The sequence below is a fragment of the Betta splendens genome, chromosome 9, assembly GCF_900634795.4.
Source record: "Betta splendens chromosome 9, fBetSpl5.4, whole genome shotgun sequence".
NCBI classification, from domain to species: Eukaryota; Metazoa; Chordata; class Actinopteri; order Anabantiformes; family Osphronemidae; genus Betta; species Betta splendens.
In genome coordinates, this window is record NC_040889.2 from 28,787,306 (window position 1) to 28,805,396 (window position 18,091).

At 49.8% G+C, this 18,091-nt stretch overlaps 1 protein-coding gene across 1 annotated transcript in view; it reads right to left on the reverse strand.

The window, feature by feature from the left end:
* The window catches only part of LOC121202498 (protein piccolo-like), a 21,455-nt gene extending 4,171 nt beyond the window's left edge, over positions 1-17,284 (reverse strand). The window contains exons 1-9 of the mRNA XM_055512017.1: positions 17,003-17,284; positions 11,165-11,194; positions 7,143-7,242; positions 3,029-3,146; positions 2,079-2,202; positions 1,192-1,265; positions 696-753; positions 571-606; positions 139-352 (exon numbers count right to left, since the gene is read on the reverse strand). Coding sequence (XP_055367992.1) covers positions 139-352; positions 571-606; positions 696-753; positions 1,192-1,265; positions 2,079-2,202; positions 3,029-3,146; positions 7,143-7,242; positions 11,165-11,194; positions 17,003-17,024 — 776 coding nt within the window. The 5' untranslated portion in view covers positions 17,025-17,284. The remainder of the gene's footprint in view (positions 1-138; positions 353-570; positions 607-695; positions 754-1,191; positions 1,266-2,078; positions 2,203-3,028; positions 3,147-7,142; positions 7,243-11,164; positions 11,195-17,002) is intronic.
* Positions 17,285-18,091: the final 807 nt, after the last annotated feature.

Here is an 18,091-nt window from a genome sequence, read left to right on the forward strand (position 1 = left end):
GCACATGAATAAACAGACAAAAGCCAGATTTAAGAAAAAAAATAATGTTGATGTATTTAAAAAACACAATTTACATCAAAATAAGCAACTGATCTGCAGTGATAGAGCAGTGAAGAGGATGATGTGTGACATGTTCACCTGGCTCCTCTCATGTCTCTGCAGTCGAGCTCGTAGCTCTGCACAGACTCAGACTCTCTGGTCAAGGGTTGATGCTGGACCCTGCGTCCAATAGGATACTGGTGCACAGAGGAGTTTGTCTGGGAGGTGCTGTGGAACCGTGGGGGCCTGTTGCCACTCTCACTGCGGTAATCGCTATCACGGTCGTCCACGGCACTGTCATGGTCGTCAAAGGCTGGATGGAAGACAACGCAAAGCGGTGTGTTCACTAATCACATCATATCAATACTGGGCAAGAATCAACAACCCATCTGAATACTACACAGCTCCCTCCTGTGGTAGCAAGCTTCTTAAATTAAGCCTAAACAATCCTGCAAGGCACATGAATAGTGTGTGACTAACAACAAAATTACACTCCAAACAAATGAGACATGACAGAACCACAATACGTACTCTGCTGGTCGCTCCATCCAAAATAACTCCAACTGCCTGGTGGCACAGAGAGACAGAAAGGAAAGTCCCTGTAAACTGCACAGTTTATCCTTCTCAGAGAATAACAACTCTACGTGCACACTTACAGCACTGAGGGGGCCCAGATGCCATTTGCCGTCTCTGGACCTCTTCCTGCAAAGGATACTGCCACAAGTGATCAGTAAAAATAAACTGTACCAGCAAGATAAAACAATGTAATGACAATGGTTTGCCATTAGGTGGCAGCAGAGAGTCAAAACTGCAGCGTCACATAAAGAACATTGCAGTGTTTATAAGGTTTTATTAAACGAAATAAATATAAAGAAATGGGGACACAAACAATGCAGAAGATTTATAGAACCGCATGCAGAATATCTGCAGGAGAAACAGTTTGAAATCCTTTTCTTATTGTCCCCCCAAGTCCCCTATGGATGGAGAAAATGAACATCTTAGCGAGACAAAACTATATTTATAAACTAAACTGTGCTGCTAAAACTTCTTTTCCACCTGATCTGTTCTTCTTCGTTAGGGCTCATTCTTAAGTGAAGGTTAATGCATAAAAGTCAATTAATGAGAAACAGAAATGGCTTTTATTAAACGTACCTCGTCATGTATCCGCATGGTGTTGATTCGCTCCAGCTTACTGGTCCAGTACTGAGCCTCGTCCTCAGGAATATCTGCTCGGATGCATGAACAGAAGAAAAGGCAGGTTGGAAAAGTAAAGTACAAACAGTACTGAGAGGCTGAGGATGGAGAAGATGGAGGAAGGAGGGAGCTAAATAATAGAGAACGAAGACCAGAGCTAAACTCAAACTGTGAGACGTGAAAGAAGAAATCGAAGCCCACAGACGCCGCAGCTTCAGCCTCCAGTTTCCTCTTCCATCCTAATCCACGTTGCCTGATGTCCCATCTTAAATTCAGCCTGTTTAATAGCTGATGAGGAGGTTTCCTAAAAATAGGATCAGCAGCCCCTCAAGGGGTCATAGGTCGTCCCGGATCCAGACAAACGGAACTAAACTAAAAGCTACAGACATTGTTTCCAAGTGAAAGATTGAAATTAAAAGCAGCATCAATGAACTAAAAGACAAATGTCCACCTCACAGCAGGACATCAGGCGGAGGTAAGGGACGCTCCAGGACCCTGACAGTGGAGGAAGCTCAGCTTCTCTTTACACTCGAAACCAGCACACATAGAAGTAGAGCGGAACCTTTAGGAGGATATTTAGGCAAGCACAGCGTTACTGTGGAGAAACTCCTCATGAAACCTTCATGAGCCCTAATGGCGCCTCCACAAGCTCTAATTCATCGGCATAAAAGCCCACGAGGATAAAGCTGGCAGCTGAACGAAGCAGGGTAAAAAGTAAAAAGATGGAACCACACCAGTTTCTGTGTTGTTTAAAGCCCAGTCTTTTTATAAAATGACATATTTGTATGGGATTCTAGGGGATTTGTCAACAATAGCAGAAGTTCATCACTGTTGTGACTGTTTACCAAAGGGCAGCTCAAAGCGCGTGTCCAGCAGCACTTGATGTGGAGTTGGGTTAGTGGTTCCACAGATCTCATCCTCTCTCATTAACACCTCCGAGTCCAGAGCCGTCCACTCCCCTGGTCCCTCCTGAAGAAGAAACAGGAAAAGGATGGAGGACGGAGGAAAGGGTAGATTAAAGGAGACACAGACTAAATAAAGACTAAGAATCAAAGCCAATACGATAATTAAGAGCGGAACTGAGTGGAGAAGAATTCAATAAACAGTAACACTGGCAGCTCAGACGGAGATGGAACAGAGCGTGTTTACTGTGCATTCAACTTGGTGAGAAGTCAAACACTGGGGCTGAATTATTAATTATTAAAGGCTGCTTCGTTTAAAACCCCACATGTGCAGCTCGTCCTGCAGAGCCACAGCTCTGGGCCTGAGTCACTGAGGGTGCCGGCTCACGGCTGCTGACAGGTGGAGGTGGAGCCTCAACGTGAGCTGACTGACTCCATGCGGACGCATTTACTGCGTCTGTCTGTGCTGCAGTGGGGGCTCCTGTGGATGAAGTGTAATAACTGTAACGAGGTGCAGTTACGACACAAAAAGCACAGATTATCTGGTAAATGCACAGAAACATTCACGCTGAACACGAGGAGGAGGAATGAGTCAGTGAAGACCACAGGAAGTGGTGAGGAACAAAACCGCGGCCATCTGAGACCAGTGAACTCCTCAAGTCCTCAGATCCGTATTAGAGCGAGATGATCAGTCCAGGTAGTTTAACAGCACTACTCATGAGCTGCTGATGGACTGAACTGTGTGGTGCAGAGCTGTCGTTACAGTCACCAGGATGAACGTGTGGCCACAGACGTCAGAACCTCTCAGAGCTTAAACACTGGTCTGAGTGAGGACTGAGGCCCTGAACGCTGCGTGGTTCTGAGCGGCTCAGGAAGGAGGGTCGGCGCGTTACCTGGTCCGACTGCCGGATGGCGTCCAGCGGAATCAGCGCGGTGCCGATCATGGTGTCCCAGATCAAGCCTTTGTTCCACAGCTCCACCACCAGACCCGACTCCAGGTGACTGATCTCACTGCAAACACACACAGGCAGCTTTATGTGAAGCACGGTCACGAGAAGCGCTCGATCGCGCTCCGACGGAGGGACTCGGTTTGATGTGACGCGTCTGTCTGCTGTTCCTCCTGTTTCCACCTGTTCCTCCTCCACTGGCCTCTGCTGTTCTACAGTGTGTTCTCCCATCAGGCCAGTGAGTAGCTCTCATCCGGCAGCAGCGGAGGACGTGGGGGGGTTCTGACAGCCGTCACTTTCTGACAGCTCTGTCTTGAAGCGGAGACAGTAGCCAAACTCTGCCTCCTCGGCTGCACATTTAAATATTCAGTCCCATTCACGCGCCTCAGTTTGCCTGTCAGTCACCAGATGACGCATGGCTGCTGCGAGATGGACGGAGGGAGGAACAGTGAGCATGGCTGCCACCTCATGACGGCGCACACACACTGAATGAGAAACCAACACAAGGAGCTTCCACCTGCTTCGATTCCATGACCTGATCTAATTTAAAGCATGACGCATCAACACACAACGGAGGTTGGACGTACAGTAGGACTGACGCGCTCCGTCCACGCAGTCCGTCTCCACTCGTCTGCATCAGACCAGACCTGCTGCACTGTGCTGCTCCCTCAGGTGCTCGTTGCTGAGCGAACCGGTGCGAGACCGGAAGATGTCCCCGGTCTCAGCCCGGTGCCGGGCCGGTACCGGCCCGCGGTTCTGGTTCCCTTTATATTGACTCTGACACAGAACCTCTGACCCGCAGCCTCTGACCCAGAACCTCTAACCTGCAGCCTCTGACCCAGAACCTCTGACCCGCAGCCTCTGACCCGCAGCCTCTGACCCAGAACCTCTGACCCAGAACCTCTGACCCGCAGCCTCTGACCCGCAGCCTCTGACCCAGAACCTCTGACCCGCAGCCTCTGACCCGCAGCCTCTGACCCGCAGCCTCATACCCAGAACCTCTGACCCGCAGCCTCATACCCAGAACCTCTGACCCGCAGCCTCATACCCAGAACCTCTGACCCAGAGCCTCTGACCCGCAGCCTCTGACCCAGAACCTCTGAACCGCAGCCTCTGACCCGCAGCCTCTGACCCGCAGCCTCTGACCCGCAGCCTCATACCCAGAACCTCTGACCCGCAGCCTCTGACCCAGAACCTCTGACCCGCAGCCTCTGACCCGCAGCCTCTGACCCGCAGCCTCTGACCCGCAGCCTCTGACCCAGAGCCTCTGACCCAGAACCTCTAACCCGCAGCCTCTGACCCGCAGCCTCTGACCCGCAGCCTCTGACCCAGAACCTCTGACCCGCAGCCTCATACCCAGAACCTCTGACCCGCAGCCTCTGACCCGCCTCCTGTCTGAGGAGACGCTACAGGCGTCCTGAGTTATTTCACATTTTCACCAGTCTCCTTGTTTTCTGCTCCATCTTTGCCGCTTGGGGCCGATAAAGGACTAAAATGCCTTCCAACAAAAGATCTCCCTCCTAAACCACGACGTGACCCTGAGGCAGACGTGTTCATCAGCCACAGTATTGATTTGAACAAGCTCGTGGTCGACAGCAGGACGGATGAGGACAATCCTCAGGCTTTGTCAAAGGAAACGTGGTAAAAGTTATTTTTCAAGCCTTTATAGGAAATGATTGTCATTTTAAATGGACGTGTGTTCACCTGTGTGTGTGTGTGTTTGTGGGGTGGGGGGGCTCCAGAACCACCTAGAAGCAGCAGTAATCCAACTGCGTGTGCACGAACACCTCCACCGCCTCTACATGAGGATAATGCTTGGATCTGAGGCGATGCTTGACGGGTGAACGGAGGTCACAGCGAGCGGCTCTGCAGCCTGAGATCACGGACGCAAACTACAAGTCATATCTTATAGATACTTGTTCTTTGCGTGCTCCTGTTGATGAAGCCTGTCGGTTTAGGAACGTGGCAGCTGGTTTCAGCCTCAGCACCTGGATGCAACACGCTGATTAGCATGTACCTGAATGATGACTTCAGATCAAAGCTGTGTATGAGAAACATCTGAAATGTGAACATGCAGAGAGCGAGCGTTCAGCAGGCGACAGACTGAGACGAGTTGGAGCCCAGAGCAGCAGGGAGGTCGACCAGGACCAGGACCAGGACCAGGACCAGGACCAGGACCAGGACCAGGACCGGAACCACAGCCCGACTGGGTCTGAAAATGAGCCACCAGCCGAGGCTCACAAATCCAGAGGAACCTCAAACGCACCGCTGCTGTTTAGTGGAGCGCCTCACGCTTGTCCGTGTTCCAGACACTACAATCGTCACTACAGGACGTACATCTCATCAATCTGTGAAGTCACACATGTTATTAACTGTTCCTCTGAAGAATAAAACGTGCAAGAAAGGGGTGAAAGTTACAGCCTGAGGATTGATCACAGGGATCCGTGATGGGTCCAACCCCTCTCATCAAGTCTAGTGGAAGCAGTCATGACAGATCCAGCTGATACAGTATCTGTAGATGTAAGAGAGGAATTATGGGAGATGACTGGCCACTTTATTAGGTACACCTGTTCACCACTCATGACCTCACAGTCATTAGCTCATTAGCTTCATTGCTGCTCTCACACCTGCTGCCAACATGTCTGGTCTGAGTAGAGCCCCACCTCACCTGCTTTGGACCAGTTTGCCCGTCTCTGCCCTGCGGTGCTGAAGTCTTCTGATCCTGATGGACTTTGCTCAGACCTCAGGTTTCTGCCTCTGGCTCTTGGTAAACGCTCAGATCTGCTCCTGTGATTACATCTGTACATTTCTGGTTGTCTGGACCGGTGCTCGAGCTTTTTGGATGTAATTCTGGATAATGGACTATTCATTTATAATGGACTATGGACTGTTTGATGCATTGTGATTAGGGGGGAGGAGCAGAATGTGTACAGTAGCTGTAATTAGAGGTGTGAGTCGCCCCACTTTCTGCCCCTCTTTTTTCCACCGCTTTGTCCCCATGTGGGACTAATGAAGGCATTTTTACTCTTATTCTCATTCTTATTCCAACAATCCTGGTGAGGGCAGGTGTGAATCCAAACCAGGCCAAACGTTTCTTGGGCTAATGAAGCCACTTGGATGTTCAATGAAACACTTCGACCCATAAAATCCATCTGTGTTCACTCAGCGTCCTGATAATTTAATTGTGGGAACGATGTGCAGTGAACGATGGCTTTAGGTCTAAACCAAGTTCGTCTGTGAAGCGTTGAACGAGTGGTTCAGTGATTAAAACTGAGAAAACCTGATTCTTACGCTTCTTGAGTTTTAAATTGTTCCTTCGATCTCTCCACCTGAAGCACAGTGTCAAAGCCCGTCAGCAGTGAACAATGGCAGCCGAGAATAACTTCATCCAGCTGATCACAGGTCAGGGTCCAGGCTGCACTCGACAAAGCGAAGAAAAAAAAACAGCCAAGATAAAAGAACGGGAGCACAAAGTGAAGCCCATCAAAAATCCAATATAAAAGAAAAACTGCTTCTGAGACGCGAAAGACGGCAGAACACAGTGTGTTACTGCACAGATAGATAAACTGGAGGAGTCCTGTTTAAGACGCACATGATTTACATTTATGACACAACATGTTTAAAGGATCGGTCAAAAACGACTGAGCCAATTCAACCAGCGCAGAAACAGAAGCCGGACTCCCACGAGCTCGCTCCCCTATGAACCAGACAGATTCCTCGGACCCATCAGCGGCTCGGCCCGTTGTCAGAGCTCCATCCCTCCCAGCTGCACCAGCACAAACTCCCATTGTGTGAGAGCTGCTTAGAGCCACCAGGCCGTCGGCTCAGACCTGCTCGGTTCGTGCAGTGAGCTTCACTTCCTCCTGCTTTTGTGCTAATGCAGCGGGTCGCATGAGGACATGGTGTCGACCCGACCGAAATGGACCAGTTCACTTCAAACCAGCAGAACTCCAGCAGTGAATAGTCAGAACGGCATCATTAGATCTGATCGGTGGACACAAAGGTTCACAAAGACCCAGATCCTGAGCAGCAAAAAGCCCCGGTCCTGGTTCCTACTCACAACATGAAGTCTTGCTCCCAGCACGGCCGGTCCCCTCGAACCGTCACCGTCGTACTCTTCACATTCTGCACCTTCAACGTCACGTAGGCGTTGAACTTGTCTGCAACAGAGGAGAACAGGACATTTGATCTGGGTCCAACTCTTTATTACTAATGATGTCTGTGTGTGTGTGTGTCTGTCTGTGTGTCCGTTTGTCTGTGTGTGTGTCTGTGTGTGTGTGTGTGTCTGTCTGTCTGTGTGTGTGTGTCTGTCTGTCTGTGTGTGTCTGTCTGTGTGTGTGTCTGTCCGTGTGCGTGTGTGTCTGTCTGTGTGCGTGTGTGTGTCTGTCTGTGTGTGTCTGTCTGTGTGCGTTTGTCTGTGTGTGTGTCTGTCTGCCTCAGATGCCACACGAGTGCAGCTGCATTCTCTCAGTCAAAGCTTGAACCTTCCTCCACTTTCCTGTGACGTTCAGTCCAGCTTTTATTTTTTTATTCAATCACTCGTGTGTTTCTCCTTGTTCTTGTCGTGAGCTTATTATTTCAGAATTCAAACATACTCATTGTTGATGAACTAATGTTCATGTCACATGATGTTCCTGATCCTTCCTCGCTCTCAACTCACTGGTGTGTGTGTGTGTGTGTGCGTGTGTGCGTGTGTGTGTGTTAGCATAATCAGCATAAACCGAGGCCAGCGGCCACCTAATCCCTGCTTGATTACCTGCCTCAAGTGCCCACTCTTCACATGAACCAGAGCCAAACGCACACGAGACGGTGGAGTGTGTGTGTGTGTGTGTGTGTGTGTGTGTGTGTGTGTGTGTGTGTGTGTGTGTGTGTGTGTGTGTGTGTGTGTGTGTGTGTGTGTGTGTGTGTTATCAGTCTGGTCACCAGTGGAAACGAGGCCAGAGTCCCTGGACAGAGATGAGCGACGCCATCACTCAGCAGCATAAATCATCTATTACAGGTGTGTCTGCTTCCAGTTCAACTCCAGCACCAGTTTAGCTGCATGTTCTGTTAAACAGCTGTTCAGGCAGCGGCTTTAAACAGGGTTAAACTCAACCCTCAACCCTTTTCTTTGGCTCTTTGCATGCAGACCTCCTGTATCTGTGCGTGTCCCTCTAAATCCTCCCGCAGCTTATTGTTGATTGCATCTTCCTGCTTCAGCAAAGACAGCAGAGCGGCAGTGATGATAACACATGCAGACACACTGGCGACTGACGGAGCACAGGACGCTCCTCGTGGGTCATTCATCCACAGAGAGGACACGTTAACACTCACTGGGGCCAAAGGTGTCGCTAGACTGGACTGGACTCACGAAGGAGCCAGAAGGTGGGAGGGTTCATCTCACATAGTCCATCATTCATTTAGGGGTTGCCAGGTCTGTGAGTAATGTAACAAGTGGAATAGCAGGATGCAGACAGCTCTATTTACTGCTGGTGCTCAGAAAAACATTAAATTAATGCTGGATGAGCACAAACGAACAATACCAAAAACACATGAGGGAAAAATGTAAAAGTCTGAGGTCTGGTCCAGATTTAGCATCCATTTCCTTTGACTTCACGAGGGCTGTTGTGAAGGATCCGTTAATGACTTCCATCGACACACGCCCACATCCTCCATGCGATGGGGAGGACGTATCCCAGGACGCAGGCGGGACCCTCTCGGGGGGCAGCCGGTGTCGTTTATAATTAATTGGCAACGACTTATGAAAATAAATAAGTAATATTCAGTTACACATGGACGTGCGCAGCACGGTCAGGCGAGATGACATTTACTGGGCTGTCTACAGTAATGAATACTCTATTATGGGTGTCGAGGGAGGTGGGAGGAGAGCGAGCGAGTGGAGCCCAGGGTGGCGGTGGATGATGGAGCTGAAGCACAGAAAACCCAGACTAATTCAGCTCTTTCTGCACAGCGTTGAGCTTTTATTTCGGCAGCACTTGAGCCACAACAGCCTGTTTTACGCTCGCATCCAGTCACTCGTGCTGCTTCCACCTCTCAAAGCGAGAGACAGAATGGAACGACGCAGCGTAGCACAAACACTGAAACAATCAGCTGCAGCCCTTTTAGCCTTCGATCACTGGCTTTTCTGTCAATAAATAAATAAATATCTTATTATATCTTATTTACAGTTACAGACAGAATTAATTCCTCGACTTGGGGAACCGCTGCAGTCTGCAATAAGTCAAACGGCAGAAGCTCCGGCTGAGCAGAGACAGGTCGGCCTCATTACACCAACAGCAGCGCCTCATTATGGGCAGAATGTCCACTCCTGCTACAGCGTGTGCACCTAGAGACAGGCTCCATAATTACAGGTGCTGCCCACATGGCTGAAAGGCTGCAAGAGACTCAATCTGTTCCAAAACAGAGAAACGGTCGCGAGTCACGTCACGTCACGTCACACGCTTTGGTGGCGTCTGTTCTACACGCGTCCAAAGCAGCTCCACGGTCAAACTAGTTTCCCTCTGATTAAAAGTCCACTTCTCAAACATCTAATCCGGAGATTTGCAAGTAATAAGTGGTGTCATGGCCCCGAGGCGCAAAACCGCGATTTCACTTAGCAAACAGCTGATGATTCCTGCAGGTCTGGACCCCGTCCAGCAGAAAACACAGGAAGTGTTTCATGAAATTATTGGACCACTTCTGATCTGAGCCCTTAATGTCCCTGAATGCAGCACACACAACACAGCAGCAGGTGCAACAACTCAAACTAAACTGTCTAGACACAAAGTTAACACAAGAACACGTCAGAAATATCAGATTTCTGGGACACTGGTCTAAATTTGTGTGTTAGGAATCTGGTTAATGACTTAATTAAGAGCGACACTGCTGCTTCGTGGCTAAACCAGGATAACGTGGCTTAATATCACTAAGTTCCACATATGCAGGAGGTCTCAGGGGGCGTCCACCACTGGGGCCTGGTCCGGCTCCCCCAGGCACTAATCTATTGCTTCTACCATTAGGATAAATCAGATCATGTTTCCCAAACTGGGCCAAACTCTACTAATCATGTCACACTGAGCGGAGTCCTGGGCAAAAGCTCCATCGCCTTCGTAATATGTCGAGGTATCAGTGAAACTGGAACGACTGAGCTCCTGTGTCCTCGGTGTCGTGCTACTTCATGAACACCTTACTTTTCTTTTGAACATCTGACCTGACACGTGATTTCCCCACATACACCACCACTCAATACGTCACATGTACCAGAACCAGCTACGAGTTCTACAGCTGCTCTCATGTCTGAGTCTAAAGCTTCAGCCGTGCTTATCTGGAATCAGTTTAACTGCAAATCAAGCCAAATGAGAAATGCTCGAAGCAGTAACTCAGACAAACTACACCATAAATGAATTAGGGGTCCTCTCACGCTGCCACGGCTGGACGGCAGCGACGCCATCGCTCACGTCCCGCTTCATGGACCCCGGGAGGACCAATCAGATCCTCCATCGCTGCTCCAGGCTCAGAGGCCACAGCAGCGTGTGACAAATCATCTCCAGCATCTGGGGCTCGTCTTTGTCCCGCGAAGACGCTGACGGATTGCTCTCTGTCGCTTCCTTTATGGCGGAATGACATGTTGTCATTTGAGAAAAGCAGGTGACCCTTTGTCTGTAATGAGCCATTGATTTCCCTCTGCGCTCCAGCTTGAGTTCTCATTCGGAGACGCGTGGCTGCTGTTCTGGCCTCGTCATCGCCTGGAAGACGATGGAGGAACACAGCTGCAGCCAGCGAAGCAAAAGAGGCGCAAAGGGAGAGAGTTGGCGTCTTTAACTGGCTGCTTCTTTACTGACGAAAACACCTTCACTTTTTACTGAGGCGGAACTGCTGTACTTCACAGGAAACGCTGAGACAAAGAGTAGAACACCACCTAATGCTTAGCATTAGCATCCAGGCTGCTGTTAATGGAGCAAACAGTCTGTCCCAGTGAAAAGCTCCGGTCAGTCTTCATGCCTCAGGTGCTGAAATAATGAAGCTGGAGGGATCACAGAGTTTAAGAGGCCACAGTCGAGGCACATTTATTTACAATGAATGAGACGGCCGATGAGCTCTTACCTGGAGGTCCATGGAGTTTGGCCTTTTTCACTGGAAGAAAAGAACAACAAAAACAGATGAGTGATAATTTCAGCATCTACATTATTTTACAATGTGAACCCTCGAATCAGCACAGCTTCAATATAAACGGTAGATGATCTAATTTGCATAAAGAACAACCTAAAGATATTTAAATAGAAAAAAAATATAAAACCTGACTGTCAAAGTAAGCATCAGCAAAACCTCATTAAATCAGAAAATAAGTTAAGAATTTTACAAGATCACATTTGCCCAGAACAAGCAGCAGGATGGAACGAGCAGCAGAAAGACAAGTGCATCGATCACACAGATATTCATCCTCTCACCGGTCGGTTCCTGATTCTCACAGGAAACGCATTCTCATACGTCAAACTCTAGTCTTGATTGTTTGAGGTTCTCAGGTTATTAAAGCTGGAGGACATGTTTAGCAAATGCCTTTCTACCCTTTTTATTGCATTTAGGGCACGGTATTCGCTGGTTTCTTGATGATTTCTGTCTTCTTTTCTTGTTGGTGATAACGTTCCTTCAGAATGAGAGGTGTGGTCCATGTGAGCAATAAAGAAACAACACAACAACATGTGTCAAATGTTCTAACTCACATAACACGGTGACAGTGATGTAAAACAAATGCAAGTTAAAGGACAGCGGGTCCTGAAATGCCAGTGTCTGGAAATGCCAGTGGGTGCTGAGCTTTGGTCCAGGATGCAATTAACCTCAGTGAGACGCGTTCGGGTCGATTCACCGCCAGGCAGCACAAACAGTGACGCGCGTAATTCACTTATTTAAATCAAGTTTACATCGCAGCCACAGTTGGTGGGATCGATCTGTTCATTCAGTCCCCGCTGAGCGGCGACATGTGATGAGGCTGCGACCGGCTCATTTGTCCAGGCTGTCAGCACAGCTTGCATTGTGTGTCACGGTGCCAGTTGGCGCAGGCAGGAAGCCGGTGGCCTCGTTGGCCCAGAGCCAAGCAGGCTGTGATTTCACCTGTGGAAGAGGCTGCGGCGGATGCGACTTCAGGCTGGAGAGGAGGCGAGAGGCACCGTCCATCAAGACGCCTGCAAATTAACACGCCTTCCAATTAAGAGCCCAAAATCAAAGAGCACCTCCCAGAAAAGTGACCCAGACCCGAGGATGAAGTATTAGCGGCTGTCGGCTTCGCTTCCCGTGTGCTGCATTCAGGGACACGGTTACCCTCGTTACATGTAGTTGCATCTATGGTGCCTTTAGGTGCAGCCTGTAATTAACAGCCATGGCCGTAGCTCATGACATGAGATCAGTCCCATGAATGGACCATAAACACAACCGGCTCCCATCTACGAGTGCAGCTTCACACACGCTTAAAATCAAATTAGTGGACGTCTTCCGCAGTAGCAGGTCAGAGGTCACGACCCTCTGGACCACAGGGAGGACGAGCCTCATCAGAGGCATTAACGCGGGGCAGATATCCCACACGTGTCCACCGCAGTGATTGTATGAGATGATGCGTGCTGCTGGCGAGCGAGCGTTTGCCTGGTGGGATAATCCCCCACAGCTAATGCCTTAAGCAGGGCTGAAGCCCAGCAGACCCTGATGCATTGTACTGTGGATGGAAACCAACGGCAAAGTGCAACGCTGACTTCCTGCTACAGGCACAACTAAAAGCAGCTCACGTTTTACGCTTGTGAAAGGAATCTGAAAAAAAGTGCACAATGTCTAATTTTGTGAAACGACAGACTGTTGCTCACGTAACGAGTCGTGGATTAGGTCAAACCTGCTGGTGAGAGAAGGACTGTGTCATCCTCACATCTGTAACGCGGACGCCGCACATGGAGTTTCCACACTCAGCTCTCAGATCAGATCATCTGAGAGCTGCTAATCCTGCAGCTACTGGACCAGAACCACGAGGCACCGCTCACATCCACACCAACCCTCAGCAGGTCCAACGACCTGGAGACCGGCTCCTCCACGAGACGATGTCTTCATGCTGTGTACTGAGGAGGCGTTGAGAGGAAAATGATGCACCCAACGTCCAGACGACCTCCATCATTACAGCCTGACTTTGTTGTCACCTGTCGTTACTTCTTCAAAGCCACAGTGATTATGTATCATTTCCCAGTGGGTCTGAAGCTCTGACTGGGGACTCTCACTGGCTTCTCTGGTGGCACTGGTTTGATCTCTTTGAAAGTCTGGCTTTGAAGCCGGCGGCAGGAAACAAGCTTCAAGAGGCGAATTAGAGGCGTTTGGGCGTCTCTGTTGTGCAGGAGTGAATCCGCCTGCTGGCCCACGTTTGACCGATCTGCAGGTACGAAGGGGGTAAAACATCAGCCAGTCAGACGAACAGGAGGCTGGAGCAGCGCCATTACAGCGGGCAGGCGCTGCCTCTATTTTTAGCAGGGTTCGCCTCACGGTGCGTCTGAGTGTGTGGAAGCTGCAGCCTGGTGACCGAGCCATTAACACGCTCTCGCTCCCATTAAAAGCCAGCCCCTGCAGCCCTGGACAAGGCAGAGTGATGCCCCCTGCAGCCCTGCAGCCCAGCGGCAGGCGCAGGCGCAGGCGCAGGCGCAGGCGTGTCTGCTTCATTCCTCTCCTCATGCGTCTCCTTTGCATACGAGGCTTTGTGCTTCCTGATCACTGCCCCGTTCAGCACGTTAGCATCGAGCGGTTCTGCTGCGTCCTGTACTTGGAGCCTCGTCCCGTTCTCTAAAGGGGCAGATGTGCCTCAGGAGTTAGAGCAGGCCACGTGCTAATCTATGGTTGGTTTGATCCCGGCTCCTCTCAGACACATTGTCCTCAGGCAGCACCGACTCTGACCTGGCAGCATGTCAGCATTACACACAAAACAACAACAGGACGTAAAGAATGAGAACAAGTGGAACGCGTGTGCGAAGATGACAGCGACAAAGTCACTATAACTAACAAAGGTGCAGCAGGTTGAAAGATTATTACTCAAATGTGCTGCCAACATCCCACAGAAGTCGGATTCAAATAAACAATAAGTAATAAAACCTTTTCCTGTTACTGCATTGAACTGAATGTTTATGTTATGTTGCATGAGGTGTCACAGCAGCTGCATTAGCTGAGGTTACGTCACAGCGTCTCTACCTCACATTACCTGCGTAATCAGGAATTAATAATCAGGTTTGCTGCGACCTGCTGCGTCTGCCTCACCATCATAACGAGCCAATTAGAGGAGAGTCAAGGAGTCCAGGAGAGAAATGGAAGAAGAGGAGAGGCCCAGATGATTAAACCAGAAAACACCTGAGCCTTGATTCAAAGCTTCATTCCTGCAACAACGCTCACATTTACCATAGTGGAGGAACAGGGAACGAAACCAAATGCAAGAAAAAGCTGGAAACCGTCTCTGTGGACGTGACTGGTTGCTCTGCTACACAGAACAAAGCAATAAACATTATTATTATTATACTCTTTAATGTTCAACCCTACAAATGTGCTGTACATTTATGTAAATAATTCTTTACTAAAGAATGCGATTAGACGGAGAAGGACTGAATCCAATTCCTGCTTGTCCTGTGCAAACTGGGTCAATAAAGCTGATTCTGGTTCTGTGTTTTCATGTCAAACTTTCCCAAGAATGAATTTCACGTAAGAACAAGTTTGGCCTGAGACGAGCGGCCGACTTGTCTGAGGTTTGGTGTGAGGAGCTGCTGTCAGAGGCCGCTCCTACCAGGAGCCAGGAAGTAGCACCATAGCGAAAGAGTAATGAGTGAGTGAGTGAGTGAGTGAGTGAGTGAGTGGAGGCTCGGTCCCACGTGAGTCCAGTCCAACAGAGAGAACAGCAGAGCAGCAGATGGCGCGAGGATTAGTCCCCTGCATCCCCACCCCCCTCCCCTCCACACGGCCCAGGCTTTACCGGCCGTCATTCCAGCAGTGTGCTCATGCCTCTGCTGCCTCACCTCTGGCCTCCGGTGCCTCCGGTGCCTCCGGTGCCTCCGGTGCCTCATGAGCCCACATCAGCTCCTGAACACGCTTTAAAATGACGTGACACCAACATGAACCAAGGGGAGGCTGCAACCTGTGAAGAGCCCACCTGCACGTATGCAGGCATGCACGTACCATGAACGCACCACGGCTGCTTACATTTACAGATTCATCACAGCAGCTCTGACTCAAACCTGGCAGATGACGCAGTAGCACCACTCTGTGCATTTATTCCGCTGCTAATTGCCGTCCAAAAATAGCCGCGTGCGGGAACTAACTGAGCCTGAGCGTCCTCCCATCCTCAGCTTCTGCTCCTGCAGACTGACAGGCGCCACGCGGGCGGATCAAACGGCGCTCCACTCCACAAGGAACGGGGAACCTGGAGCCGACCTGGAGCCGACCTGGAGCCGACCTGGAGCCGACCTGGAGCCGACCTGGAGCCGACCTGGAGAGGACCTGGAGAGGACCTGGAGCGAGCCTGGAGCGAGCCTGGAGCGAGCCTGGAGCGAGCCTGGAGCGAGCCTGGAGCGAACCTGGAGCAGGCCTGGAGCGAGCCTGGAGCAGGCCTGGAGGAGGCCTGGAGGAGGCCGCTCCCCTCCTCACCCAGGCTCTGGGGTGACACCATCCCGTCCAGAGCAGCACGTGCGGCTCCTCGGCTGATAAACAGTCCGTGTGATGCTGAACAGGCTGCAGCCAAACACACAATGGAGGCGCTTTGTTTACAGAGAGCGAGCTCTGAAAAGCGGCGCTGGCGTGAACACGTGTGGGTTTTATCTGTTTGATCATGAGATTAAGACCAACACCACCGCGTTGGTGACGTATCAGAACCTCAGCTCCTCCAGCGCAGGTGCAGCGTCCTTGGTTCAAACAGAAGCGTCTCCTGCTCCAAAACACTCGTTTTTACCGACCATCAATCTCTGGTTGACATTGACGTCGGCCCAGTGCCCCCCCCCCCCCCCCCCCTCCTCCCAAGCCCTGGCCCCATCTCATCTCATCACCCTGTAATGGACCCGTTTCTGGAGGTGGCCTCCAGCTTCAGGCGCCGCTCGCACCCAGAAACAACGCGTGCCGAGAACCGGGGACAGACTCACCGGCTTTAATGGTGTGAAAATCAATCAGCGGCCGTGGAAACGGAGCAATTTGTCATCTGGAACCCAACCAAAATGTTAAATAAAGTAGTGGCAGCGAGAAGCAGCTGTTAATTAACTTTATCTGTCTGAACACACACGGTCCTTTTCAGCAGCAGCAGCAGCAGCGCGTTGTCGTCTGAACACAACCTGCTGCTGCACAGTCAGCGGCCGCTTCTCACAGGGCGACGCCTTCATCATTTGAAATGTTGACTTTTATCATTTATAACAGAATCTTTTTGCTTTAACTGCACAGTTTGCAGATGACACACGATAACCATGAAAGTAAAGAAGTGCACATTTCCAGGTTATCGATAATCAATATTCAAAGTCAGAAGTGGGAAAATCTGTGCCTTCAGACAGAACAACCTTCAATGTGCTGTTGGTTGAATGTTTACAAATCAACATGGTTAGAATGATGCAGTCTGACACCAGATCCTCAGTAATAAACTGATCCAAACCAACTAAAAGCCAGGAAACAACAGGACTATCACTAACACACACACACACACACACACACACACACACACACACACACACACACACACACACACACACACACACACACACACACACGCTTCCTGTTCACCTGCTCACGTCGTTATTCCGTCACACTTGACTGTAAATCTACAGACGCGGATAGAAAGTTCTTCATCATCATCATCATCATCATCATCACCTGCTGCATACATTAACCGTGCATGTGACACAGAAAGTTAAAGCCGTCTGTGCTGCGCTGCTCGTCCTCGTGCAGCTGCGGAGCGGCGCTTACCTCGGACGCACAGCAGAGACATCTCAGCGGGGGTTCGTGCAACAGTTCCTCCTCGCGAGCCTCCGGGACTTTGAGCCCAGTTGCCTGTTGCTCCCGTCACTCGGGCCGCTCGTGCTCGGCCACTGGCCGCTTCATGGCGCCCACCGACCTGTCGAGCTGCGAGCAGGTGGCGACGCGCGCGGTCCTGCGGGTTTAAAGGACGGCGGTGACTGACAGACGCCGAGTGACTACCGGCTGAAATCCGGAGGAGCGGGGAGGCTCGTGCGGCATTCACGGACTGAGGTGAATGTGGGAATTTGCCGGAACGACAGGAGCGTGTGTTTTTGTGAGCACGTTGGTCACAGTGGCAGCAACTTGTACATGTGCACGTTTGGTAGATTGAAAAAAGAAATGTGGAAAATATTCATCCAACCTGAACTTTTGTGGGACTTTGGATGTGCAATAATATAAATAATATTAAAATGCTAAATGAAGGGCACAAACTAGAACTAATGATAAATTTAACCTAAAAATTAATTATGGAAATCTTAGAAAAATGACTCCACTCCATAGAGTATATATATTATGAAGTTTAAACAGTAGTTTAATGTGACTGTGGTTGGTACAACGCCATAGGTCAGTGGATACATTTAGGTTTCTACCTTTTTGTAACAGTTCATACAATAAAAATAACTACAAGTACTTTGTTACATTTTGTGAGATGTCTGCTCCTGTCAATACTGTACTGTGTATTATTGTGTTGAGAGCAGCTGTACATCCAGGAAAACAAACTGTCTGAGCCAAGGTTCCATGAAGCAGCCACATGGAGTTGATTTACAGTGAAAGAAGGTTCAGCTACGAGGTAGGAAAATCACAAACATGCACGAAAACAGAAAACAGTATAGATGCTGGTAACACAAAGTGCCTGATGTTTGAGTGGGTCAGTGAATGCAACCCTGGTAAAGAATGCAGCCAAAAACAACCAGCATGAACTAAACTCTGGACCAGCTTTAATGATATCTTAGGTGGAAGTGATTAAATTTTAAAAAGTCCATAAAAAACTGGATAAAATAATCACCCACAGATTTGTTTAAAAACTTCTGTTTATAA